At 43.2% G+C, this 27,942-nt stretch overlaps 2 protein-coding genes across 3 annotated transcripts in view; one reads left to right on the forward strand and one right to left on the reverse strand.

Annotated features, from left to right (window-relative positions):
- Positions 1-27,942, forward strand: part of CTPS2 (CTP synthase 2) — a 100,431-nt gene that overhangs the window by 31,155 nt on the left and 41,334 nt on the right. For both annotated transcript variants that reach the window (XM_044234835.1, XM_044234836.1), the window contains exons 9-13: positions 3,232-3,364; positions 5,413-5,501; positions 6,306-6,400; positions 7,798-7,860; positions 7,966-8,009. In XM_044234835.1, coding sequence (XP_044090770.1) covers positions 3,232-3,364; positions 5,413-5,501; positions 6,306-6,400; positions 7,798-7,860; positions 7,966-8,009 — 424 coding nt within the window. The remainder of the gene's footprint in view (positions 1-3,231; positions 3,365-5,412; positions 5,502-6,305; positions 6,401-7,797; positions 7,861-7,965; positions 8,010-27,942) is intronic.
- On the reverse strand, positions 19,553-23,886 carry S100G (S100 calcium binding protein G). The gene is made up of 3 exons (XM_044234837.1): positions 23,816-23,886; positions 23,276-23,419; positions 19,553-19,825 (listed from the first exon to the last, which is right to left on the reverse strand). Exons 2-3 carry the CDS (start codon positions 23,408-23,410, stop codon positions 19,721-19,723), a joined length of 240 nt encoding a protein of 79 aa, XP_044090772.1. The 5' UTR covers positions 23,411-23,419; positions 23,816-23,886; the 3' UTR covers positions 19,553-19,720.

Below are 27,942 nucleotides of genomic sequence, written 5' to 3' on the forward strand. Positions count from 1 at the left end.
CAGTTTCCAAACATTTAAAATAGGTTTAAATGTCACAGATTTTTTGGTTTGTTTTGCCTTTTTTTTTTTAAGTTTATTTATATATTTTTTAGTCATATCTACACCCAATGTGGGGATCAGACTCAAGGACCCTGAAATCAAGAGTCACGAGGTCTTCCAGCTGAGCCAGCCAGGTGCCCCTGTTTTGCTTGTTTTTAAAGACTTGGCTAATATTTCCTAAAGTAAATCCCTTTTGAATGAGAGGTTTAGGCTCTGTCATTATTGCTCCATCCTGGAGTTATTAACTGGCAGCATTGTTATTAAAACCTCAGACAGGTTCTAGCTTTCAGACAACGATATTAATTTCAACAAGGCTTGTCTCATTGGAAGTTCATGTGGAAATTAAATCCCTGTCACCTATTTTCTTTGACCAAATGTAGACAAGGCATCACTCCATAAAGTCCTGACTGCCTGGCTTTTTTATGCTGTTTAGGTAGTGGACAGCGGTGACAAACGTCGGCTCTGGTGTTGCTAAGGAGTAGATCTTGAAAGTTCTCATCATAAGAAAAAAAAATTGTAACTGTGTGGTGATGGATGTTAATTAGACTTATTGTGGTGATCGTTTCGTGATACATACAAACTCTGAATCACTATGTTGTTTCCCTGAACCTAATATAATGTTATTTGTCACTTGTATTTCAATTGAAAAAAAAAAAAAAAGGTAAGCTCTGGCATCAGGCACTCTGGATTGAGATCCCAGCTTCTCCTCTCACTAGCTGTGTGCGTTTGGGTAGATTACTTAACCTCTCTGGACTTGTTCTCCCACCCATATATAACTAGTACCCACATTGTGATAATGATGAGAGAAAACACGTAAGACCTTAATCTCGCATTGGGCGCTGAGTATTGGTTACTGAGGTTGGTAACAATAATTAAAGTGGTTTGAAGGTGACGAAATCACTCACCTTGGTAGATGATCAGTAGATTGAAGTGTTCTTGCCCTGTCACTTACAAATTTAAAAAAGTGTCTTTGAATCTCTGGGACAAGTAAAATCAGGGCCAAGGTGCAGTTTCTGATCTTGGGTACTGTCTTGCACGATGATACAGTTAAGCTCCAGCCCTCCAGAATGCTTAAGGAATTAGTAGCTTTGGGGGAATTTTCTGAGTAGCTTGGGGCTGATCCTCTTTAAGCATTAGAAATTTTAGTCTGTAACTCCCTTTATTGGAAATTGCTCTAAATTATACCCCGAGGTGCTGTGCTTTTAAAAGCCAGTGTCTGCTCTTCATGTCAGTTTCTTGGCTGCTGGAACAAGTGACTGCCAACTGGGTGGCATAAACTATCAGTTGTGAAGGTCCGAAGTTCAAAACCAAGGCATCAGCAGGATTGGTTTCTTCCAGAGGCTCCAAGGGAGCCCACTTTCTGCCTCTGTCATTACGTGGCCTTCTCTGTGTCTCTCCATTTCTCTATTCTCTCTCTCTCTCTCTCCGCCTACCCCCCCCCAACCTTGTATAAGGATGCTTGTCTTAACTTAATTGTATCCTCAAAGACCCTTCTTCCAGATATGGTCACATCCACAGGTTCCGGAGGACATAGGTTTTGCGGGCCACCATTCAGCTCACCACAGTCTTTAAGCAAAAGGAATATTGAGCATCGGTTTCTTGTGGTGTTGTGGGTTTATTGGTAATGATGGTAGGTACTGTCCCCTCAGTACAGCCTGTAGAGAGATACAAGGTGGCAAGCAGGGGTCAAAGGGCAGCCTTGTCCATGGAGATCCAGTGCTGTCCAGAGGCCAGGGGTCCCTGGTTGAATTGGACGGCAGAGCTCTTCTTGGACCCCAGACAAAGTGGAGACAGCTCACCTCCCCGGGGACCTGCGTGTGGAGTGGGCCTGCAAAGTGGGCCTGGAGTTAGGTCCAGGGCAGGGGAGAGCTTGGCTGGTCCGGACAGGGCCACATGAGCCTCACCTGCAGGCCCCGAGAGTGAAGAGAGCACAAGGGGCGTGCGCTCAGGATACATACTCTTCCTGGATGGCAGCCCTTTCCCCTGGGCCATCCTCCCTTCCGTGGTGGCGTGAGAATAAGGGAGAAGGGCTCATTCCAGCAGATGTGCTCAAATGTGGTTGTGATCACTAGTTCCCCAGGCCCAAACCTGGCGTGGACAGCGCTTCCCTCTGACATTGCACTGGAATCTTGCCTTGATACCAACTTGCTTTGTCACCAGTGTCCTTTATGTAGGGATGAGGGGGAGCCTGTGCAGCCACGCAGTCTCCCGAGTGACGTAAAATTCGGTTTAGCAGTTTAACTTCTCTGAGGTTCTTCAGTCACCTTCCTTGGAAGTCACCTTTACTGTCAGTTTGAACTTCTTAGCCGCTTCTGCATTTTTCTCCTCACAGCCTGTTCGCAGTCGCGTTTCTGTGGGTTAGGGTTAGGGTTCTAACCCTTTGCAGATGTTGCTGTGAGCGAGGAATGTTCCCGCTCACGGCAGCCTTTCTGTTCTAAGGTATTTGGGGAAGGGTTTGCTTCCAGGCCCTAAAACATCTTTAGCCCCAAGATGACGTTTCTATATACATAGGACCAGACCGGACAATTTTCATGTTCGTTGTACAGAGTTCCTAACAAAAGCAACAGTAAACATTGTGTCTTTAGTGGTAAAATGTGATTGAACATCTTAGGTGGAATGGAATTTTCTCATAAAAATGATGTAAATGGCTTGTAATATTTTAAATAGTTCTCTTAGTGCCATTCTTCAGACATGCCATGAATAACCTTCCTTTGTGGGCCAGCTGGAACTGTAACCGTTTTTAATGTAGACAGTTTGAATGCATTTTCTTATATAACGTCACCTTATAAAGTTAATATTGAAATGTTTCCTGTTGACATTCAGAATGCATTTTTCTTATACAGTGTCACCTTTTAAATGAGTTTAAGGACAGCTCATTTTTATGAGATGGGGAGAGCTTTTTTACTTTTAATGGTTTTAACTGTTTCTCTGATACAGTTTCCGTGGATTTATGTCTCTGCCTGCTTATGTAAGCCAACATTGGGTTTGCTTATGATTTTGCAATCTGTTGGCACTCAGATTTTCATTCACCAGGGGTGGAGTGGAGTGGGGATTTGAGTCAAGTACATCAAGTTCGAGGCTCGTCTGCCCTTCAGGTTTTAAGAGGTGCCTTGAGATAAGAACAGTGGCTGTCATTATATTTGTGATGTTATATTACAAGTATATAACCCTTAAGCTGGTCTTTCATCTCAGGTATGAAAGGTTGCAGAAAACGTGCTCCATAGCCTTGGTTGGCAAATACACCAAACTCAGGGACTGCTACGCCTCCGTGTTCAAAGCCCTGGAACATTCAGCCTTGGCCATCAACCACAAATTGAACCTGATGGTGAGCCCTTGTGGTCTTCCGCATAGTTCAGTCATTCACTGTGGTATCTCGTGTTGTGTTGAAGGATCCCCAAGACTTCCGCCGGGATTGATGTCACCAGGACTCACAGTACTGAGTGTATAGCCCAACTTGTGGCTAAGATTTAATACACTGAGAGGATACAGAGAGAAGTCAGCAAAGGGGAAAGGTGTATGCGATGAAGTCTGGGGAACTTCATATATATAGCTTGAGTCTAGACTTTGTCTTTGTTAGATACAGAAGTAGCACATGTTCAGTGTAGGAAATTTAAACAAAGCATCATCTAAAATGCAGGAAGTGGAGATCCCTCCTCCCTGAAACCCTGCTTCTCTGCTGTACCTGTTGTTCCCAGTTTGATGCATAGCTTTCTAGACATACGTATCTATGTTATATTTAATGATATTCCTTTTATCTTTTTTAAAGATTTAATTTATTTATTTGACAGACAGAGATCACAAGTAGGCAGAGAGGCAGGCAGAGAGAGAGAGGAAGGGAAGCAGGCTCCCCGCTGAGCAGAGAGATGCGGGGCTCCATCCCAGGACCCTGAGATCATGACCTGAGCCGAAGGCCGAGGCTTAACCCACTGAGCCACCCAGGTGCCCCAAGCCTTACGATCTTGATTTAAGTGGTGAAGTATTTATATAATGCACAAAAAGATAACATGTATGCATCTAAGAAATTTAGTAACTTCCAACTTAGGACCAATCTGACTTTTCTCTCATGTTTCTAGCCTCCTCTTGTCCTAATCACTTTAAAAAAAAAAAAATTATTTATTTATTTATTTTTAAGAGGTAGAGAGCACGGGGGGAAGGGGCAGAGGGAGAGAAAGAGGGAGAATCTCCAGCAGGCTCCCTGCTGAGCAGGGAGCTGGACATGGTGCTGGATCTCATGACCCTGAGATCATGACCTGAGCCGAAATCAAGAGCCCGGCGCGTAACTGACTCAGCTACCCAGGCACGTCCGTAATCGCTTCATATCTGTGGCTTTCCAAGGAACACTTCACTTCCTGTTCTTCCCGTTCCTCCGAGTTCCCAAGCCCCTCGTAGAGAAAAGAAAAGAGCAGTAGAAAAATTGTTAGATTACCAATTTTATAAAGCCTTTACAAGTTTGTATGTTAAGATATGTTCAGATAGTAATTTTTACAGAATAAATACTAAAATAATATAGTTCTATAGGGACTGTTACCTACCTAGGAGTCGTCATACATGAATTTTCCAGTTGACAGAATTTGTTGCTATTCGCTTCTGCGAAGTACTGTTTGAGTTATGGTCTCGTCATATTGTTTTTAGACCACTTTGCTTCTGTGTTCCCCTCGCCTGGCTTCCTGTAGCAGCCTCCGGCCTGGTTTGCTCTCTTCCCTCCATTTTTTCACCTCAAAGCGCTGTGATCCTTCTAAAATCTCTCTCTCTCTCTCTCTGTTCCTTAAGACTTTCCAGTGGCTTCAAGTGTAAACTTCTCTCCCTGGGTGGAGTCTGTTTTGAGGGCCCCAGAGGGACCGCCCCATTGTCTGTTTCCTCTGACAGTTCCTACAAGCTGTTCTTTGCCTCCCTCCTCCCTGCGCATCCCACACACCTTCCTGCTAGCCTCCCAAAGCGCACACACAGGCTCCTCCTCGAGGGCTGAGCTGCTCGGGCATCACCTCTCCAGAGGCCTCCCCCCACGGTGCTTCTCCCCATCTTCCCTGCAGTTTCTCCGTCTAGATTAAGTGTGGCTCCCACGTATTTCCACAGCGTTCTCTTTGCCCATCGTGGCCACTGTCATGCTATGGTGTGCGTGCCTGGGTATTGGGTTCTGTAGTCTTCCTGGAAGACTGCAAGAGCCCCAAGACGAGATTGTGCTTTTCTATCCTCAGTGACCGTTGTAGTGTTTGCAAGAGTTGGGTCATAGTGTTAGATGCCTCCAGTATTTTTGAGTATCTAATTTTTTTTTTAAGTATCTATTTTTCTTAAGTGTGTTTTTAATCTATTGTATATATATATATATATATATATATCTATATATGTATTTCTTTCTTTCTTTTTTTTTCCTAGTACATAGATTCCATTGATCTAGAACAGAGCACCGAAACTGAGGACCCTGTGAAATTCCATGAGGCTTGGCAGAAGCTATGCAAAGCTGAGTGAGTGCCGAGGACCGCCCATACCAGTTAGGAGAATGCCATTGTGCTTTTCCCATAACGATCTGATTGACCCCAATTCCTAATTTTTATGCATTTTTGAAAGGTAGTCTGTCATACTTGTGGTCATTAAGGGTGGTCACGCTGCATCGTCCCCTCATGTCCTTTGAAATGTGCCGCGTTCATGTTTTGTGGCATGTGCAGTGAAAATGGGTTTTATTTTGGGGGACGATGGGGATCCGGTATTAGAGAGAAAGGGGGTTGATTCTACTGAAAGATACAGAAATGGATCTTACATATGCACAGTTAAAGTACAAGGACGCAACTCTTCCTTCTTGGTTATATTTTCTTTTTTACATCATTTGATTGTAGGTTTTATTTTATAAGTAATCGACAGAACTTTTGGGGGCAACACGGTATTTTGAGGGTAGAATGACTCTCCCACTTAGTCCTTGAACTCTTGTCTTCTCCAATGAGTGTTTGCCTAAAAGGTCTCTGAAGTGTCTGTTAGCCAGGAGATTTTCATGTGCCACTATTTAATTAGCAATTGAAATTTTAGGCTGATTTTACCAGTTTAACTCTCTCTGATTATGTAAGCGATCTTAACTTTTTCTTTTTAAGATTTTATTTATTTGAGAGAGAGAGAGAGAGCACGAGAGTAGAAAGGTCAGCAGGAGAAGCAGAGGGACCACGACCTGAGCGGAAGGCAGAGGCTTTAACCCACTGAGCCACCCAGGCGCCCCTGAAAATCAGAGTTTTAAAAAGAAAAATAATGTCAAGTTCACCCTTGTGTTATGTTGATTGCAGTGGTGTTCTTGTGCCTGGAGGCTTCGGAATCCGAGGAACGTTGGGGAAACTCCAGGCCATTTCCTGGGCACGGGCAAAGAAGATCCCTTTCCTGGGTAAAACTCAAGATTATGCATCCTAACCATGACTTTTTTAGATTGTTGATATCTAGTGGTAGGGGTAACATTTCATAGAATGTGTTAACAGGAAAGGTGTGAACTCAGATTTGAATATTCAAGTGCCAAACAGTCTGCCATGGGGGCCCGCAAACTCTGTCCTGTTTTTGTAAATAAGATTTTACTGGAATAAAGCACACCAATATGTTTACATATGGAATGTGGCTGCTTTTATGGTGCAGTGGCAGAGTTCAAGGCCTACAGCCTGCAAAGCCTAAAATCTTTACTGTCTGGCCCTTTGTAGAAAAGGCTGTTGGCCTGGGAGAACTTAGCACCGTTCTGCTTGGGTAGCAAGAGCCTGAGAGAAGCCGCTTCCAGCTAGAAGAGACCATCCTACGTCACAGGAAGAGCTCTGCTAAAATTTGGTAGAGCCAAGTCTTTTTAATGTCTTTGTTCAAATTTTATTTATTTATTTTTTAAAAAGACTTTATTTAAAGAGCAGCAGGGGTAGTTAGATAGTTTGCAACTCTTGAGCTTTCTGTTTGACGCAGCGTCTCTTCAAGTCTTAGCCATTTGGAACTTTCTGGACTTCCTCCCCCTTAAAGCACTCAGCAGTTTCGGGCCAAGTATACTGCTTGCCCGTCTCTGATGAGTCCCTTGCATACCTTAGATAAGTCTGTAAAAACATCTGGAATGCTCCTTGGCGTTTGTTGAGTGGAGAGAATTGCTGGATGTGGAGATGGGTGAAGGGCCCGTCGCTGTCGCAGCCGGCTCGGGGCTACGCAGCTGTTTGTTCTCCTCTTCACTGGGCTGTCTGTCCCGTTCCGTCCCGCACCTGCCTTCCCTGCTCGCCAGCCTGCCCGAGCCCGCCGTGCAGATGCCGGCTTCCCCCAGCTGCTGCCGTTCTCCCGCAGGGACGGTATAGGCCTGTTCTGCGCCCCGCACCTGGCGCCCACTTCCCGCCCCTTAGATCCCAGCCCGCTGGCCAGCCTCAGGCTGCGCTCTGAGAAGAGGGAGTGTCAAGTCTCCCTCTTGAGCTGGGGTGTCCGTAGACCTCCTTGGGCGGAATCAGGTGCTCTAGGCCAGCCCTGCATCCCTCTCACATGTCTCGAGTTAGAGGAAAATTTGGGAGGAGGCGGATTTGCCTTTGGGACCTTGCCCTGTCTTTTCTTGCCCCTTTCTGACCTCGAATTCCTTCTTCCTCAAGTCCGGGTGGCCTCCTGCCTCTGCCACACATGTTCTGAGTGCAGAGGGCACAGGAGCGAACCCGGCAGGCAGTCTGGCTCTGTCCGAGCCTGCGTTCTAAGTAAAGGAGGTGGGCAGGAAAGGAAAGAACAGGAAATAGGAAGTAATACACAAGATGCTCATTTGCTTTATGTATATGCTTTTTCAAATAGGAGTTTGCCTCGGCATGCAGCTAGCAGTGATAGAGTTTGCAAGAAACTGCCTGAACTTGAGAGGTAGGCCTGCTACTTGCTAGTAACCCTTTATTAAAAAAATTCTTATTACTTAACATATTTTTCAGCAATACTGGTGAATTACTGACCTCATTTCTTCATCTTTAGATGCTGATTCCACAGAATTTGAGCCAAATGCCCGTGTTCCTGTGGTAAGTGGCTTGTTCATCTTTCTGGGGTCGGTCATGGTCATTTTGTTTCTGGGTCTGGGCAAAACGCATAAAGGGATATTATTTTTATTATCATTATGTTGTCCTTACCACATCAGGATGTTTTAAGTTAGATATGATTTTATTATTATTACCACTACTGTTGCTATTATTTTTATATCAAATGGCTCTGCTCTCCATAGTCCCTCTTATCAGCTGTGCCTTGAAGAAACACAGTCCTGGACTGATTTCTTTTGGTGCTTCCCAGCTTTCACTGATTCTTTTTCCTATAAAATATTCAGCCCAAGTTTTTTGGCTAGGACTGAAGGCCACTGTGCTCTGTCACCTGCGGCTTTGCTACACTAGTCCCCCTTGTCCGTGGGGAAGACATGCCAAGACCCCCAGTGAATGCCTGAAACGGGATGGTACGCAACCCTAATATATACTCTATTTTTCCTCCCCCTCCACACCTATGGTAGAGCTTAATTCATAAATGAGGCACAATAAGATGAACAATAGCTAATAATAAAATAGGGCAGTTTTAATTTTGTGCTGTAATAAAAGTTAGGAGAGTGTGGTCTGTCACTGTCTCTCAAAATGTCTTATTGTGCTGGGCTCCCCCTTCTTGTGCTGCTGTGGGCTGATCAAATGCCTGTGGTGAGACGAAGTGAGGGGACTAGCAGCTAGACTGACCCTCCGACAATAGGAAACCACGGATAATGGGGACTACTGGAATTCAAGTCGAGGTGTTCCTGTCCCTCCCATGCATAGGGTTTATGTTTGGATAATCTGAACGGTGTTTTTCGATGTATCCTGATATTCCGTATACCTGAGCTGGTCCCCATCCTTCGACCTCCCTTCCCCTGGAATCTCAATAAAACCAGTGAAGAATTTAGTTAAAAAAGTCAACCAGACCCGATGACGGACAACTTCCTGGGAACATCCTGGGAAGCCCATCCTGACCTCTGGTCTTTCCTTGCCTCTGCCTTCTGTGCCTCATGCCCATCTCTGTCAGACTGCACACCTCACCACTGTGATTGCTTTTTTAAAAGTTTATTTATTATTTATTTTGAGTAATGCCTACAACCAACGTGGGGCTCAAACTCATGACGTCAAGATTAAGAGTTGCATGCTCTTCCTGCTGAGCCAGATGTGTCCTGTGATCACTTTTTTTTTTTTTTAAGATTTTATTTATTTGAGAGAGGGAGCGAGTGAGCAAGAGAGAACATGTGCGTGTGTGAGCATGAGCTGAGGGAGAGGGAGACGGAGACGGAGACGGAGAAGCAGACTCCCTGCTGAGCAGGGAGCCCGGTATGGGGCATGATCCGGGACCCCGAGATCATGACCTGAGCCAAAAGCAGTTGCTTAACCCAGCGAGCCACCCAGGTGCCCCACCCCCAACTCCATGATCACTTTTTTTTAAACATTGTTATTTTGAGAGATAATTACAACAGCCTTGAGCATATTGACAGATGTGTGCAACCATCACCATAATCCATTTTGGACCATTCTCATTACCTCAAAAGAAATGTCACACCCCTTAGCTGATATCCCCAACCTACTGTCACCCCCAGCTCGAGATAGCCATTAATCTGTTTTGGGTCTCTATGGATTTGCCTGTTCTGGGCATTTCATGTCTCTGTGACCTTCTGTGACAGACTCCTCTCGCTTACTATAATGTTGTCAAGGTCTGTCTGTGTTACAGTGTCTATCCGTACTTTGTTTCTTTTTATTGCTGAATAATATTCCATTAGATGAACACAACACATTTTAGCAATCCATCCATCCATTGATGACATTTGGGTTATTTCTACTTTCTGACTACTAGGAATAATGCTGCTGTGACCATTGGTATACAGGTTGTGGTGCAGACATGTTTTCATTTCATCTATTACACCTAGGAGTGAAATCGTAAGTCATATGGTGACAGTATATTTCAACTTGTGAGGAACTGTCCCAATATAACAACTTTTCTTCCTGCCAGCCCTGTATGAGGGTCCCAGTTTTTTCACCTCCCTCACACGTGTTACTGTCTCTCTCTCTCTTTTTAAGATTTTGTTTTTAAGTAATCTCTACATTCCACATGGGGCTCGAACTTAGAACCCCTGGATTAAGAGTTGTGTGCTCTACCGACCAAGCCAGCCGGATGCCCCATGATTATCTGTCTTTTGATTCTAGCCATCCCAGTTGGGCGTGAAGTTGTATCTCCTTGTGGCTTTGATTTGCATTTCCACGAGGCCTGAGGATACGGAGCATCCTTGCACGTGCTTATTGGCCTCTTGTATATCATCTTTCGGGAAATGTCTATTCAGGTCCTTGGCTTTTTAACCTGGGTTATTTGTCTTTGTATTATTAGGCTGTAAGAGTTTTTTTATGTATTCTAAATACAAGTCCCTCATTAGATACACAGTTTGCACTATTGGCATTTTGGGCTGGATTATTCTTTGTGGTGGGGGCTATCTTGTGCCCTGTAGAATATTCAGGAACATCCTTGGCCTTTACCCACTAGATGTCAGTAGTACACTCCTCCCAATCCCCAATTGTGATGCTTAAAAATTCCAGCCAAACATCCTCTGGGGGCACGGGCAAAATAGCCCCCACCCAGAACCACAGATTTTTAGAAATCCACTTCCGTTCCTCTCTTCTCCATCCTATTCCCTCCCTTCCTTTATGGTAGTCATTAATTCTATTTTTTGGTAGGTTTTCTTTCTTTCTTCTTTCCTTCCTTTTTTTTTTAATTGGTTATCTTTCTATTTAAAAAACAAATAAATCTATATGTCTACTTGTAACCCCCTCTCCGTCTTAGATAAATGATAGCATGCTCTACACATTTTTTTCTGTCTTGCTTTTTTAACTTAACATTATATGCTGGAGATCACTCCATGGAAGGATATAGAGATATTCTTCACTCTCTTTATAGCTTGCAATTCAGACCATAATGAACCATAACTTCCCAGCCAGATGGTACTTTTAAGTCCTATGCTCAGAAGACCTAATACCAGTGAAGAGTTCCTTATGAAGCTTTATTATAAACATATTTCCTGACTAATGGCTGAAATGGCTGTGCAGGCAAATCATCGGTTTTCTTTCCTAAGATAATACTTTGGGATAGGAAGTGATTTTCTTTTGGGGGGGGGGGAGCATGTGTGCTAGGAAGGGATTTGACCAGTAGGTGCCACTGTTAGATAGCTTTGGCAAGGTTAATTCTTTGCGGACTAGTCTTTGCAGTGTGTGTGTGTGTGTGTGTGTGTGTGTGTGTCACGGATATGTGTTTTCTCTTTAACAAATACATTGGCTAGCATGCCTGAGACACTGTACCCCTTGCCTTTTGTGCAGATCACTTTCTGTCAGTACGCGGGCACCTTCCACATGCTTCTCTGCTGTACGCACCATTTACTTAACCAGTCTCATACTGATGAATATTTAGTTCGTATCCATTACTTGGCCACTGTAAATCATGTTGCAAATTAGTATCCGTGTACATATGTCCTTTCGGCCTGCGCGTGCACATTTCTATGGGATGTGTTCCTAGAAGGGGAATTACTAAGTCTGGGGATCTGTGCATTTTGCATTTTGATAGCTTCTATACTCATAAGTGAGATGGGAACAATAAAACCTAATTGCTACTGAATATCTTTATGGCCTGCGATCAGTTTGTTGGAGAAAAATAGCCTTAAGAGGCAGCATTTGTGCTGATGGTGAGAAGTCCTATTAAGAAGAAAGGCTAAGGGAATAGAATCATCAGGCAGCAGATACCAGGAAGCCTGGGGAAATCACTTAAACTTGAGCAAATAACAATGACTTACAGTGGGTGATGGTCATTCTGGCCCTTCCAGCTAAAAAAGTAAATAATTTGGAAACTAGGAGACTCCTTTAGGGTATATTTGCTGCTACAATCTGTTTCATAGGTGTGGAGAAGAAAAAATGATTTTTCCTCCTCCCTTCTAGGTTCTTGGCTGAGACCCCTCTGTCATCAAAGATTAACAGGAACAAAAACAAAAGAAGGCTTAATAACCTATGTACCTCCTGTATACGTGGGAGAAACCCAGGAAAACTGAGTGACTCCCCCAAGTGACTCAAGCCACCATGTTAAATAACCTCTCCAGATAAAAACAAACGATGATGTTGGGAGTGGGGAGCCAGTAACGGGGTGGGGGGTGAGCAGTTCCCCGGCAGAACATAGAAAACAAGGGTATGATTGTGATGCAGATTGAAAGCCGGGCTTTTAACATTCATTTGACTTTCTAGAGATTTAGTCATCCTCTTCCTGGTACCCAGTGGGAGACACCCTTACAGATGGAGATTTTCCTTATACATGTAAATATCTCTTCCAGCGGTAGAAGACAGGGACATCCGGGGGAGATATCTAAGAGGCGGTATCCCTTATGCACAGAAAAGGAGAAATCCTTTTTTCTCTAAGAGCAGAGGGAGACTCCAGACTACCAGGAAGAGAGTGAATAAAATTTATTTTATTGTGTTATTTCTCTGCTTAATCCACAGCTGAAACAGAAGGCTCTGGGAATTTGCTGAATATTTAGGGTTCTACAGCAAGTCTGATTTTTTTGGCTTGCTTCAGAGTAGGGTTACCCCTTTCCGGACAAGGCTTACCAGGAACTCAGCTGTGGGTGACTTGCATTCCGACTCTGTATCAGTCATGTGGCTGCTGCTGATATCTTTGACCTTGAATTTGGCTTCAGATTTCTCTAGTTCATGTGGAGGATAGTTCACGGCATTGTGTACTTTATATTAAGAATATTTGGGGGTTTGGACATATATACAGGAAGGATGATCTCAATCCAATATTTAGGTATGTGGCTATGCTTAATGTTTAGCAGTTCTTTTCTGTTTATTGAAAATAGTAACTAAAAACCCCCTGAATTTCCATAAGATGCAACACTCAGAAAACAAAATCCGTGTCCCGCCTTATCACATGAGTACATACATGTATACTTGGATGAAGGTATTGGTAAGGAAAAGTGAGGAATTTGAATCATTTTAAGCAGAGGCAAGTGGACATTTGAGATTGCGTTATTTGATACTATTTCAGTTTTATTTATTGTAGATATAACTTCTTTTATCCCTTTTTGATGCAGGGATTTTCAAAGTTGAAATTAATTTCACATTTGACAGTGGATTTGTGGCATAGTTACATCTAATTAAAAGTCGATTCAGGTGAAGGGTAATTTCTGTTATACATTAAGCATAATTAATGTATGACATTTTCTAGCTCTAGATGAAGCTGTTTGAAACATTTTTTCTTCCATGTTATTTTTCAACAACTTTGTATGGAAAGCAAATTACGAGGCATTAAAACAAACCCAGACAGCCACTCAGAGTAACCTTTCAGGTGACTTTTTGTTACTTTGAAGATTGCTTTGCATTTAGAACATTGAGTGAGCATCTCCCAACTAACAAAACAGTCTTCTAAAAATTTTTTTCAAAGATTTTATTCATTTATTTGACACAGAGAGAGAGAGAGAGGAAGAGAGCGAATAAGAGCAGGGGGAGTGGGAGAGGGAGAAGCAGGCCTCCCACCGCGCGGGGAGTGCTCCATCCCAGGACCCTGGGATCATGACCTGAGCCAAAGGCAGATGCTTAATGACTGAGCCACCCAGGCATCCTACAAAACCATCTTATAGAAATCCTTTGGAGCTTTGTTTGGGCTAAAGAACTTTTCTTCCCATCAAAGTAGTTGTCAAGAAGATTGCTATACTATGGCTAAAATAGCCTTTTATGGACAAGTTTCGGAGCCTAATAGTTATTTAATCCTTTCTCTATGGGGGCAGTAGGTACAGAGTTGTTATTAGGCTGTTAGCCATAGAAACTACTTTCTATGTAAAGAAAGAAAAACTCTACAGGCATGATGGCTGCCTTCTAATGGCTGGGGCATCTTCTCCACCCCCTCCCCCGCCTTATGCTTGCCTACTCTTTGGAAAGAGATGGCGTTTGCTGTGCTTGGAATGAGCCCCCATTAGTGAATCACAAGGGTAGTCTGTAATTTTAACAGTAAGTGACTAAATGAGTACTTCAAAGCTAATGTATTTGACGGCTTTTGTTCCTTGAGCTCAAAGGGAGATGCCTTAGGAATAGGTATTTTAACTACTTGAAAGATTTTTCTGCAGTAGAAATAACTGGATGCTAGTGGAAAGAGACTATTAAAAAGAAAAAAAAGTCACTGTACATTTAGAACTCGTCCACTTAAGTGCAGTTCCAAATATAATGTATTCGGAACTGCTGTCACAGCCCCGCTTGCAGTTTAGTTGGGGATTCGAACCATGCACCGGTGAAACGTATGACTACATCTATAGGCAGCACGGGCGTTGTGGCCACATTAATGCTAGCAGTGCCGTCCACTAGGACTTTCTGCTGTGCTAGAATGCTCTGCATCTGTGCCATCCAATATGATAGGCGCAAGCCACGTGGGGGCTATGGAGTGGTTGAAATGTTACTAGGGCAGCCAAGGGACTGAAGTTGAAATTTTACTTAATTTTAATTGATTTAAATGTCCATAACTGCCACGGTATTGCCCAGCACAGGTAGACCCTTAGCTACTTAAGAATCCAGAATCTAGAAAAGAATACTGTGGGTTAGAGTAAGAAGGGAAGGTTGGCAAAGGCTCGGAGACATCACAGAGACGAGAGGAGGCATTGGCTAGGTTGGAATGTCCACGATTTGCTCATAAAATACCGAGGGGCTTGACTGAAGCAGGCGGCTCCAGTAGGGAAGTGGAGGGAAATATGGGGGGGCTGGTACGGATTCGTGGGGGTCCTTGAGTATCAGTGTCAAAATTAATCCTGAAGGCCCTAGGGAACCAATGAGATAATACCTGTCAACTGTGACATATTATGCAAACACCATACTCATTGCTGAAGACTTCTGAATAGAATGAGTGCTTTAGGCGGATTCAGCTGGCATGGGATCGAGAGAGATGAGAGGGAAGAGAAGACTCTGGGCACAGCACTTGGTTGAGTCTTAAGGCAGCCTCAGTCTGCGATCTCAGGAGCTGGGTCGGAGCAGAAGTTAAGAGTAGAAAGATCTGGGGACGTGTGGGGGCTCAGTGGGTTAAAGCCTCTGCCTTCGGCTCAGGTCATGATCTCAGGGTCCTGGGATCGAGCCCCATGTCAGGCTCTCTACTCAGCAGGAAGCCTGCTTCCCTTCCTCTCTCTGTGCCCGCCTCTCTGTCTACTTGTGATCTGTCTGTCAAATAAATAAGTAAAATCTTAAAAAAAAAAAAAAAAAGAGAGAGTAGAAAAATCTGCCTGGCAGAGCAGCTCTATGGAATGAATCCATAAGATTTAGTGACTGGATAGTCAAGAATCATTCATTCAGCAAATAGGGCTGGTACTGTTGATTCAAGAGGAAATTCAGGCAAATCTTGCTGGATGTGGGAGATGAGATGAATGTTGGAAAGTAGGCCAAGAACGCCAACGACGTTGACATGTACATACTAGACCCATATTACATACATCTCTCCATACGTTTTCACCTTTCCTTAAGGTCCTCACATGATAATTTGTCCAAGTCAGTAAATCTTAACCCAGGCGGAGAAGGTATCTCTCCCACGCGTGTCCTCTGCATTGCCACCGTTTTTTTTTTTTTTTTTTTTTTTTAAGATTTTATTTATTTATTTGAGAGAGAGAGACAGTGAGAGAGAGCACGAGCGAGGAGAAGGTCAGAGAGCGAAGCAGACTCCCCATGGAGCTGGGAGCCTGATGCGGGACTCGATCCAGGGACTCCAGGATCACGCCCTGAGCCGAAGGCAGTCGTCCAACCAACTGAGCCACCCAGGCGTCCCTGCCACCGTTTCTTTGAGGCCTTCACAGATTGCCTCACTTGCCCCGGAGGCCTCCTGCCTAGCCCTAGCCTCCACTCTGTGACCACTCCCCACACCTTACCGCCTCTGTATTGGTGCCACCTCAACTTCCCGAAGCACCGTCCCATCACTTTATGACTCCTACACCTTTCTACTCCCTTTTTGACCTTGGTTTATCATGGCAACCAAGGGCTTTCATGATAGGAAGCCAGTGTGCCTTCTATAGTCCCTGTAGCTGGCTTTCCACCCAAACCATAGTACGTGTATTTCTGCACTGCCTTGTACTTACACATATATTTACTCGGGGTGTTTTCTCTCTCTCTTTTTAAAAAAAATATTTATTTAAGTACTCTCTATACCCAACATGGGGCTTAAACTCATGACCCAGAGATCAAGAGTCACATGTTCTTCCGACTGAGCCAGCCAGGCGCCCTGTGTTTTCTCTCTCTTATATAGCTCAGTGCTGCTCATTCCCTGCAGGTTCCCCTCAAGGCTCTTCGTACTAATCCCAGTGGGAAATACTACTTTCACAATTAAGCCTTTTCCTGACCTGATCCCAGACTTGCCGACTTAGGAGCTCAGAGGCCTAGTAACTTCTGTCTTTTATGGTATCTTGTGTAATGTCTTGCCCATAGTAGTTGCTTCATACATGGTGCAGTTGAAAGAGATAACACATATTTATACTTTGAGGGGCTAACCGAATGCCAGAATCTAGGCTAAAATGGAAAGCTAGCATGACCTAGATATTAGAACTCTGCAAACATTGGCAAACAAAAGATAAAACCCAAAACTATAGATTAATGTTGGTTATTGATAAAGATGTAAAAATCTTAAATTTTTAAGAAAGATTTTATTTGCTTATTTAACAGAGAGGGGGAGAGAAAGCACAAGCAGGGGTGGACCAGCAGGCAGAGAGAGGAGGAAGCAGGCTCTGCACTGAGCAGAGAGCCCAATGCAGGGCTTGATCCCAGGACCCTGGGATCACGACCTGAGTCGAAGGCAGATGCTTAACTGACTGAGCCACCCAGGCACCCCAAAGGTGTAAAAATCTTAAATAAAATATTAGAGTGCCTAATTTAATAGCATTAAAGAATACTAAATCATGACTGGATAGTGTGTTTGTCCTGGGGATTGAATTGATTGGCACATTATATTGATCAGACAAAAGAAAGAACCCCCATATCACCACAGATGCTCAGTGGCAATCTACAGAACCTAAACCCTCCTCAATCTCAAACTAGGAAGAGAAAGGGAGTTCTTTTTTTTTTTTTTTAAGATTTGTATTTATGTTTTGGATAGTCCTTGACACTTAGTTAAAAAGGATTTCTAGTTACTAAATAATTTTGGCATATTTCTTGTTCTTTAGAGAGATTATAGCATGATGTTCATGAACTTATTAAACTGAGATGGATATGAGAGACTAGAAGAAATACTTTGGAATCAGAACCGGTATCTAAACCTGAGCTTCTCAATTACTAGCTATGTTGAAATCCTAAAATATTAATATTAAAAATATGTAATAATTTCAGTATTTATGTAAAACGATTTTTTTGAAAGGGGAAATTTAAAAATTTTCTTTTCAGTTAAGGTACAATTTTAATTAGCTCGCTACCCATTCTTGCCCTAATTATTTAACTACATTTGTTCTCTACTGTTGAAAATAATAAAACCTGCTACCTTTTTTACAACTTAAAAAAAAAAAAAATTTGTATTTACGCATTTGAGAGAGAAAGAGCATAAATGGGAGAAGGACCATTGGGAGAGGGACAACTAGACTCTGCTGAGCACAGAGCTCAATGTGGGGTTCTATCTCATGACCCTGAGATCATGACCTGAGCGGAAAACAAGAATTAGACGCTTAACCCGTGAGCCACCCAGGAGCCTGGAGATGGGGACTTTTTTAAAAGATTTTATTTATTCATGAGAGAGAGGCAGAGGCAGAGGGAGAAGCAGGGAGCCTGATGCAGGACTCTGATCCCAGAACCTTGGGATCATAACCAGGGCTGAAGGCAAATGCTTAACGACTGAGCCACCCAGGCACCCCAGAAGGGGATGACGACTTCTTCGTCTTCGTCTTCGTCTTCTTCTTCTTCCTTCTTCCTTCTTCTTTTTGTAAGGCTTTATTTATTTATTTGACAGAGAGAGAGAGAGATCACAAGTAGTCAGAGAGGTAGGCAGAGAGAGGGGGAAGCAGGCTCCATGCTGAGCAGAGAGCCCGATGCGGGGCTCCCTGAGATCATGACCTGAGCCGAAGGCAGAGGCTTAACCCACTGAGCCATCCAGGTGCCCCTAGAAGGGGACTTCTTCTTTTTTTTTTTTTTTAAGATTTTATTTTTTTATTTGACAGACGGAGATCACAAGTAGGCAGAGAGACAGGCAGAGAGAGAGGAGGAAGCAGGTTCCCTACTGAGCAGAGAGCCCGATGAGGGGCTCGATCGCAGGACGCTGGGATCATGACCTGAGCCAAAGGCAGAGGCTTCAACCCACTGAGCCACCCAGATGCCCCTAGAAGGGGACTTCTTAAGCAGGAGAAAGATTACCTTTTATAAACCAATATCAGACAGTAAACTCAATGGGGAAATAGTGGGGAATTCCTATTAAAATTAGAAATAAATAAAAGATGTACACTATTGTGACCAATAAAGTTGTTAAAATGAGACCAACTAATGCTGTCTGGAGAGTGCAGATGGCATTCTCCTGCTGTTTGTAGATTTTTGAATCAATATGATCTTTCTGAGAATCAATAAGGTCGTCTCTTTCACAAACCATAAAAATACTCATACCCTCTGACCCAGACATTTACTTCTCAGAAATTCTCCCAAGGAAATGTGCTATATTGACAGAGATATGAACAGGTACTCGTTATACCATTATTTAGAAGAATCAGAAACGGCAACAATCGAAATGTCCTGCAATGGGGAAATAGTTAAGACTGTTATGGGGTATCCCTGCAGTGGAGTATAATTTGCCATTAGAAATGTTTAAGGCTTTTGATGCACTGAGAATGCTCTTGTATCGAATTAGTATGATACAGAGTACATTTAAACATTTCCTCTGTGTATAAAAATTTCCTTCGTTTCTTAGTGGTACTGTTAGAAGTTTTTGTTTTTGTTTTTGTTTTGTTAAATTCCTCTCCATCACTCCCACTCCCTCCTTCCCCCAAGCTGGGCTTAGGAAGTAGAACTTGAGGCCTAGCTGTTTCTCACATCCTGAGAGTCCCAGCAGCACTGAATGCCAGAACTGGAAGGGTCTATGTCTTCTTGTCCCTTATTTTATACATTACATGCCAGAACCAAGGCCACACCCTCAGGGATGGAGCAGAACTGACTCTTGGTCCTGCGATGCTTCTACTCCCCAACAGGGTCATTGATTCAAAAAGCACAGAGAGTGCTAGAGGTGACTTTTTAAAGACGCGTGCCTGTTTTTTGAAGCAGTGTTCCTCACTAGCTGTTGACTAGAGTTGAAACTGGAAATGATGGGAGCACTGAGTGGCTGGAGAGAGAGAGCAGGAACAGGGCTATTTTGATGGAAGACTGGAATAAGGGCATTGGTTTGGCACGTCACAATTGTTTCTGAGCCTCTGACACTGTCTTTCCAGTCTTGGTGAAGATCATGGAACTATTCTCAGCCTTTCTTTAAAAAAAAAAAAATGTATAAAATTAAATGCATTAAGCTAAGGTTACTTTCAAATCTATTAAGCCATGGGGGTCAGTATTTGGCAAGGAGAGACAAGGAGAGTTTAAGAATTTCTTTATTAATAGTAATTGGACCTCAGTGCCAGGTCATTATAATTGCAAAGAATTCAACAGAGGCATTAGTGATTGGGTATAGAATGGGGCCACATCCCAGACGCTCTTCTTCTGGTGCTTGGAATGATGATACATTATTTTGTTTTTTTCCTTCACTGGGATATCTTCTTCACCAGCACCTGGAATTCTTCGAAACTAACTTCTCCATCTCCATTCTTGTCCAGTTCTTGAAAGAGGTCATCTAGGGTGCTGGGACCCTGGTTTTAGATGAGAAGGATGGGAAAGGGGAGAGGAGAGAAAATGAATCAGTTACCACTACCCATTTTCTGAAATTAGAGATGCCGGGTCTCTGTTCCAACAAGGCAGCTGAGGTTTTGGTTACATGCCTTGATGGTTGGGGGTGGGAAGACCAACTTGAGCTCCATGTCCCTGAACTGGCTACCTGGTTTTTCCTATATCGCGCATTTCTCTCTCTCTCTCTCTTTTTCAAAGATTTTATTGATTTTGAGAGAGAGAGAGTGTGTGTGTATGTGCATGGGCAAGTGGGGAGACAGACATAGCCTGAGGGAAGAGAGAGAATCTGAAGCAGGCTCTCCGCTGAGCACAGAGTCCTACGTGGGGTTGGGTCCCAGGACCCTGAAATCGACCTGAGCCGAAATCAAGAGTCAGATGCCCAACAGACTGAGCCACCCAGGTGCCCCACACATTTATCATTTTAATATTGGTAATGTGCATTTTAATATACAGTTGGCTCCTGAACAATGCAGAGGTTACAGGCATCTACCCACCCCCCACGCAGTCAAAAATATGAGGATAACTTTTGCCTTCCCCCAAACATAATGACCAAGAGCCTACTGTTGACTAGAAGCCTTCCGGATGACATATACAGTAGATTAACACAGATTTTGTACATTATATTATTTAAATACTATATCTTACAATCAAGTAAGCTAGAGAAAAGTGTTATGATGGAAATCATAAGGAAGAAAAAATACATTTATAGTACTGTAAAAAATCCACATAAAAGAGGACCCATGCAGGTCAAATCCACATTGTGTAAGTGTCAACTGTAATTGGTTTTCTGTGTAATCTTAAGTATTTTTCTTTATGCGTCTAAAAAAGGAGAAGGAGTCTGAGGGCTTCACTGAACTGCTGAGAAGCCCCTAGCCCACCAACAGCTGATGATTCTTGCCCCAAGGTTTCCCTGGGACCTGGTTCTGTGAACCCGAGGCAGCATGGTACAATGGGCTATCTGTAGCCTGCTCAGTGCTCCCAACTACCCTGTGTGTGTGTATGTGGGGGGGGTCCACTCTTCACTGGAGGGAACTGTGCTCTGGGACAGCTGCCAGCTGGCCCCAGGGCCCACAGCTAGTAGACAGAGAGTTTGAGGTTCAAACATGGACTCCAGAGCTCAAGCGCTTAACTAGGAACCATACCAGTTTTTCCCAAGTCCGTGTGTTGCGGCCCCTCTCTACACACTGCCGGATGATGGGATCAGTCATTCTCACACTTTGGCGCTCAGCAGAGTCACCACATGGGCTTACTGACCTTAGGAAATAGAGAGTTACAGGTCCCACTCCCAGAGGTTCTGATTCACTAGGCCTGGGGCGGGGCCTGAGACTCTGTATGCCCAGCAGGTTCCCAGGTGGTGTTGATGATGCCAAGCCAGGACCGGTGACACTTGGAGAACTACCACTTGAGATGTTGCAAGAGATCGTGTTAGGCTTGACTCTGTTTTGGCTCTGCTGCACCTGCAAGGTCTTAAGCTGACTTAAATTTTGTCTCTGGCCTAAGACTCAAGTCTTAAAGCTGTTACAGCTCTGCCTTTCAGGTGAGAGTTTATCTGTGGCAAAATAGTACCTAGGAAACTCACTGAAATAACGATTTAGTTTACAAGTCAGTTTGAACATTTTTTTTTTAATATTTAAAAAAAATTGTAATATTTACCATCTCAACTATTTTCAAACGAATGAATGCACTTCAGTACTGTTGACATTGTTGTACAACTGATCTCCACATCGAGATATGTTTTAGCTCTTAGGATTCCTCTAAAGACATTTGTACTTTGCTGTGATCAGAAGACCAGACTAAGATAGTTACTCACTTTCCCTGAAGCATTTACGAGGTTCTAAACCATACATGGCATTGATGGAAAGAGTATAGCTTGGAAAACCTTAGTAATCCTTAGGAAAATATAATCCAGTACAGATTCAGTAAGTAGATTTTTCAAAATTTACCATCAGTTGTCGTACCTTTATTCAAGCTATGAGTCATACCTTCTTTTTGTAGGAAATACATAAACCATAGGAAAATATAGAAAAATTCCCCAGTCTTACCTTTTAAAACAACTTGCTTGAGTAGATTGCCTAGGCTTTCCTGTCAGATTCTTTCTTTTATTTCCTTCCTATTATTATTTTTCTTCCTTTTGGAAAAATGTCAGAGTGTTTTTTAGAATCTAATCTTTCTCAGAAAACTTTGTCTTAATTTTTAATTAAAAAGTCTCTTTTTCTGGGGCTCCTGGCTGGCCCATTTGGTAGAGTGCACGACTCTCGATCTCAGGGTTGTGAGTTCAAGTCCCATGTTGGGAGTCGGGCTTACTTAAAAATAAGTAAATAAAATAAAAATCAGGCAATTCTTTTTTAAGGTCTCCTTTTCTGCTAGTACCTTTAACTCTTTTTCAGAGTTATTTTGTATCTTAACTGTAAGCAAATGAGGAGACATTGGGTTATAATGTCATCGAATTCGGCCACTTTTCTGGGTACCAAACCCAGAAACCTCAACAACTACAACGGGAACCCCCTCACATGTCATACAGGCAGAAGGGACATTTCTGGTTAAAATCTGGGAAGCAAATGCTTTCTTCCGAAGTTATAGCTAAATAGTGACCATGTGGGGTAAACAGTTGCTCAGTCACGTCCATTTGGAAGATGGCTTTTACTTGCGAAGGAGCGGAAGTGTACTGGAGCAAGGAGGGTCAGCCCGCCTCTCTCCTATTCTATTGCCTCAAGATGCACTTTTGATTTGGACAGCTCTGGGACGGTTTTGAGGAGAAACTGTCGGGCTAAAGAGGTTTAATCCCTTCCTGGAAGTTGTTTAGAAATGCCTGGCTGCCTCATTAACACAGATTTAGGTGCTTAACACAAATTAACACAAATTTAAATGCTTTTGAAATATGAACGGATGTCGCCAGATGGCAGTTTGTTGGCGCAAAGTGGGTTTTCTCTATAGATCGCCTAGTGAGTGTTGGTCTTCTTGACACATCCTACCTATAAGGATGAAGCATGTCAAGACCAGCTAATATTATTTTGCACACCTCTTTGTTTTCCTAAAAGCCTGACCTGGAGGTGCTGAATCCAGGCTGAAGGCCTTAGTGTGTTGGGTTGGTGCCCTGTGTGTCACCTAGGCCTAGCTTCATTAAAAGTGCCATCATTGCTTCCTTTTACTATGGCTGGTCATGGAGAGTTCTGTGCCCAGGCTGTGGGACATAGAAGGCTTGGCCCCTCCCTGCCTTCTAGGTCCTTGCCATCTGAGATGTGGCCTGCCACCAGGGAAGAAAACACGTGTTCAAGGGCTCTTGGCCAAGGAATGCCCTTGCCTTGGCTGCTGTGTGCTCTGCCCCAGAAGAAGCATTCCTCCTGCTCTCCTGTGTCCTGTCCCCACACCTCACGCCTCCCCGTCGGAGGTCCCCAGTTGCCCGGTGCACTCACTTTCAGTAAACTGGGGAATTCTGTCTGAATCAGTAGCTTCAGCTCCTCCTTGGACAGCTGGTCTGGATCACCTTCTTTGGCTGCGTATTTTTCAAAAATGCTCTTCAGTTCCTCGGGAGACTTTTTGCTGCTCATTGCGGTGTCCTGTCGATTGGGAAAGAAATGAACTCACCAAAAAGCCGAAGAAGCAGAGTTTTGTCAGGATGATTTTGCCAGCAGTTTCACACCTTTGGGCTCTTTCCTTGGCGTCGTAAAAATAATTATCTTAGTATGTTAAATGTCTGATCTTAGAGTCCATCTGTGAGGAGATAGTCCCTTGAGCCAAACTCTTTTGTTAATAAATGTGACATTCTGCACTTTTTATGCACCTGGTCTGTGCTCTATAGGTTGTGGTCTGCAAGAAAGCTGACCACAGCTTTTAGCTCCTAAATTACTGGTAATATCTTTAGATGGCACAAACCCTCTTTTTCTCCTATTATCTTTCACACCATTCTGAAAGGAAGCAGAAGGAATAGGAGGTTGGATTAATATCACACCTACCTGGTTACCCAGTTGTGAGGCAGCTAGAAGAACCAAGAAGTAGGAGTGTGAAGCGTTGAGTGGAATGGTGACTTTTATAGTCTTCACAGACACACCACCCTGATTATGAAATTTTCCTTTTGTTTGCCATTTAAGGGTAATTATTAATGATTTTTGAAACCCAAGCTTAAGACTGCATGAACCTCATAATTAAGGGCAAGAGCCAATAAATGGCCACTTCAACAGTTGCTTAATGGTTCAGAGTCCCAGGAGTAAACTTGGATTTTTTTCCCCCTTACATTGTATTTTTCCTCCAATGTGGCAATATGATATTTGCTCACTATTTACATTTCAGAAAGCTTGACTATGGAGGGTTGGTTATTTTTCAGTTTAGTTGCATATTTAGGCTTTAAACAATAGTTTTCTTCACATCCAGAAAAAAAAAATGCTATAATGGATGGTCAATACCGTATAGTTTAAGAAATTGCAGTACAGGGCGGGTGCCTGGGTGGCTCAGTCATTAAGCATCTGCCTTTGGCTCAGGTCATGATCCCAGGGTCCTGGAATTGAGTCCCGTGTCGTTGTCGTCAGGCTCCCTGCTCTGCAGGAAGTCTGCTTCTCTGTCCCACTCCCCCTGCTTGTGTTCCCTCTCTCGCTGTGTCTCTCTCTGTCAAATAAGTAAAATCTTTATAAATAAATAAATAAAAATAAATTGCAGTACGGCTGTTGAAGTCCCTCTGATATTTTGTGCAGATTAGGTGCGTAAATATTTGAATAATTGAATGAATGAACAGAAGTATCGCTGAGAAGCAGGCTTAATAAGTGGGGAGAAGATATACAATAATTTTTGGTTTTATTTAGCAAAGCAAGTTTACCAAGTAGCATAGTAGTTTTTCAGCTTTTCCAGTATTTGTTATTCCCATATCTGCTTTTTATTTCTCGTTACCCCTTTCCTTACCACATATATGTATGTATATATTTTTTATTGAGGTGGAGTTGACACACGGTTTTGTATTAGTTTCAGGTGTACAACTGCCCTCCCCGCCAAATATATTTTGCTAATCATTCTAAAAACTTGTGAAAGCGCTTGACTTCCTTTTATTTGGCTGGAAATACTTCAGACTTGTGGAACTGCCAGGACTTAAAGGCGGAGACTAAATTTATTTCTACTCGAAAGAGTTCCATAGAAGAACAAGGACATTTCCAGGGGACATTAATCTAATACTGATGTAATTCACAGTAAAGGTTTCCAGATTGACTTTAAGAGCTCTTATCAGCTTTTTAAACACTTGCATGCTTCCATACTTGTATAATTTTCTCTGACCCTTCATTATATCGTGTATAAATTGAGCGTTGTACTATTGGACTATATTTTCCTCTGACACTTTTCAGTTCTCATTTTCTAGGGCCTTATTTACGTTGGAGAACAGATGTGAAATCTTACAGTTTCTTAAAAACTTCCCACCAGTCTTGAGCATTTATCATTCCATGTGCCTTCCGTGTCCTTGTGTAACTTATTCTTGCTTTTATTACAGATTCTGTGACTTTGGTATTCACCAGTATTGAGTATATATGAACTCACTTCTTGAAGTAAAGATAAACGTTTTGGGTTTAGTTGTAAGATTCTATGCAAAAAGATTCTGATTTTGGCAATGAATCTTAATCAGGATTTTAGAGAATTTCTAGTGTTTTTATACTTATGCTCTGTTTCACTGGGGAGGAAGTCAGCTTTTATTGAAAAACCATAGCAAAAAATATCTTTTTCTTCTAACACCTTTAAAAAAAATTTCCAATCTACAGAAAACTTGCAGTAGTCGGTGAATTCCAACCTGCCTTTTGCCAAGATTCATTCGAGAGTCAGTTGCCGACTGACTTTCCCCCTAAATACCTTAGCTTCTTATCTCCTAAGGACAAGGACATTCTTCTATACAACCACAGTGCCATTATCACAGACCAAAATGAAATCGCTCCAAATGGGAAATAGCATCTTAAGTCATCTGTTCTCTCAAATTACCACCTGTGAGCTAAACTCAACATGACAGTTGTTATATTTTCTTAAGTCTATATTGAAGAAATGGTTTTAGTGACTATATAATGTATAACTGTAATTTTAATAACTCTATATTATAGGACAGATATAAGTTATGTATAATACATGGCATATATTGTACATATGGGGTGTGTGTGTATGTTTATGTGTATGTGTATGTGTATAGTATTAAGTCAAAGAGAAACATTTGGGATAGTTTTGGTTAATAGTCTTTCAGGGTCCATATCTATAGTTTCAAGGGAGGACCTCTGATTAAAAGAGGCCTAGTGCTGGGGCACCTGGCTGACTCATTCGGTAGAGCAAGCAACTTTTCATCTCAGGGTCGTAAGTTCGAGCCCCCTGTTGGGTGTAGAGATTACTTAAGGGAAAAAAAAATTTTTTTTTAAAGATTTTATTTATTTATTTGACAGACAGAGATCACAAGTAGGCAGAGAGGCAGGCAGAGAGAGAGGAGGAAGCAGGCTCCCTGTGGAGCAGAGAGCCTGATGTGGGGCTCCATCCCAGGATCCTGGGATCATGACCTGAGCCAAAGGCAGAGGCTTTAACCCACTGAGCCACACAGGTGCCCCAGAGGAAAATCTTTTAAAAAAATAAAAAATAAGGGGTGTGCAGGTTAAGCCTCTGCCTTCGGCTCAGGTCATGACCTCAGGGTCCTGGGATCAAGTCCCTCATTGGACTCTCTGCTCAGCAGGGAGCCTGCTTCCTCCCTTTCTCTCTGCTTGCCTCTCTGCCTACCTGTGGTCTCTGTCTGTCAAATAAATAAATATAATCTTTAAAAATAAATAAATAAAAATAAAAAATAAGAAAGGTCCAGTGCTATTTGTTGTCAGAACTTATGCTTGTAGTAAGCACTAACAGCACTTGAAAAACAGCCCATGGGTTTCAGATTTCCACTTGCTAACCTCTGCCAGTCACATCTCTCATCTCTTATGTTTCTCTTTACCTATGAGCTCAAGTGTGAGGGTAAACTTGCAGTGGGAAATCCACCAATAGATATTCTCATGAAACATTAACTAAAAATATATGGAGACAGGCAATAAACACAGGGTGTGTTCAAAAGAGAGCATTTTGAAACTAGAGAAGGGGGGAAAATGCCAGGCACAAGGTTGGTCATGGAAAATGGAGAAGCAAAGGTTATTTATCTCCTCACCATTCAATTGCTTGATCTTTGGACAGCCTTCGGTTTTTCCTCGGGAAGCCAAGAGTAACTTATTTGCAAAGCTCTGGTACCACAGGCTTCCATAGCTCCCACAGCTGTATTACTCCATTCCAAGTCCACTGCCAGCAGTGCCTCGAAAAGCTCCTTTGGAAGGGGGTCGGTGTCAGGCCCTGCAAAACGAAATGGGCAGGCAATGCTCTCCTGGGTTCATGTTGTCTTCAATCCTGAGGTCTCAAAAAGAGACTGACTACTGAAGCACAGCTATCCCTAAATGCTGTGTGACAGCCTCCCCTTGCCTGCCTACTCTGTGCCCTACCACCAAGTTACCTTCTTCAAATCGAGGGCTGGCTCTTCCATCTCTTCCGGAAGGTACATCCGTATGTATGGGCACGCTGAGTGGCCGTCTCCATGGCGGATTCCACCATCGCGCTGCTGGTCATGAGGCAGGCTGGGGGACAGGGCAGTAAGGGTCCTGTAGCAGGGGAGGGGCTCAGCGGTGCCCATGCCTCAGAGCGGGGCACTGTTCCTCCCCTGTGCGATGCTCACATGAACTGCCTGCCGCTCTGGACAGTCCGCAGCATCCCCAAGACCCCATGCATTGCTCTTTGACTGCACACCAGTCCCGTAGTCGGCTCTGTTGGTTTCTATTACAAATCCAGGGAGATTTAATGATGGGAGCACTTGACTGGACCCTGACATCATGTTGAACTCTGATAGAGACAGAGAAGAAGATAGAGTCCTTGTGCTCGATGAGCCCACCCTGTAGCCAGTGAGAGGAGGCAGGTAAAGGAGATGACAGAGGGGGGTTAAGGTTGTATACAGTGAAGGACTATATTAGTTTCCGGTGGCTTCTGTAACAGATTACCGCAAACTTAGTGGCTTAAAACAAACCCTTTTTTTTCTTCCTTACAGTCCTGAAACTCAGCAGTATAAAGTAGG

This window comes from Neovison vison, chromosome X (assembly GCF_020171115.1).
Source record: "Neovison vison isolate M4711 chromosome X, ASM_NN_V1, whole genome shotgun sequence".
Taxonomy (NCBI): domain Eukaryota; kingdom Metazoa; phylum Chordata; class Mammalia; order Carnivora; family Mustelidae; genus Neogale; species Neogale vison.

What these genes read in the sequence shown, in the direction of transcription:
- S100G (XM_044234837.1), bottom strand. Translation starts at nt 23,410, where the DNA reads ATGAGCAGCAAAAAGTCTCCCGAGGAACTGAAGAGCATTTTTGAAAAA. An exon ending in AATTCCCCAGTTTACTGAAA is followed by an intron (nt 19,826 to 23,275) that starts GTGAGTGCACCG and finishes ATCTAAAACCAG; the next exon opens with GGTCCCAGCACCCTAGATGA.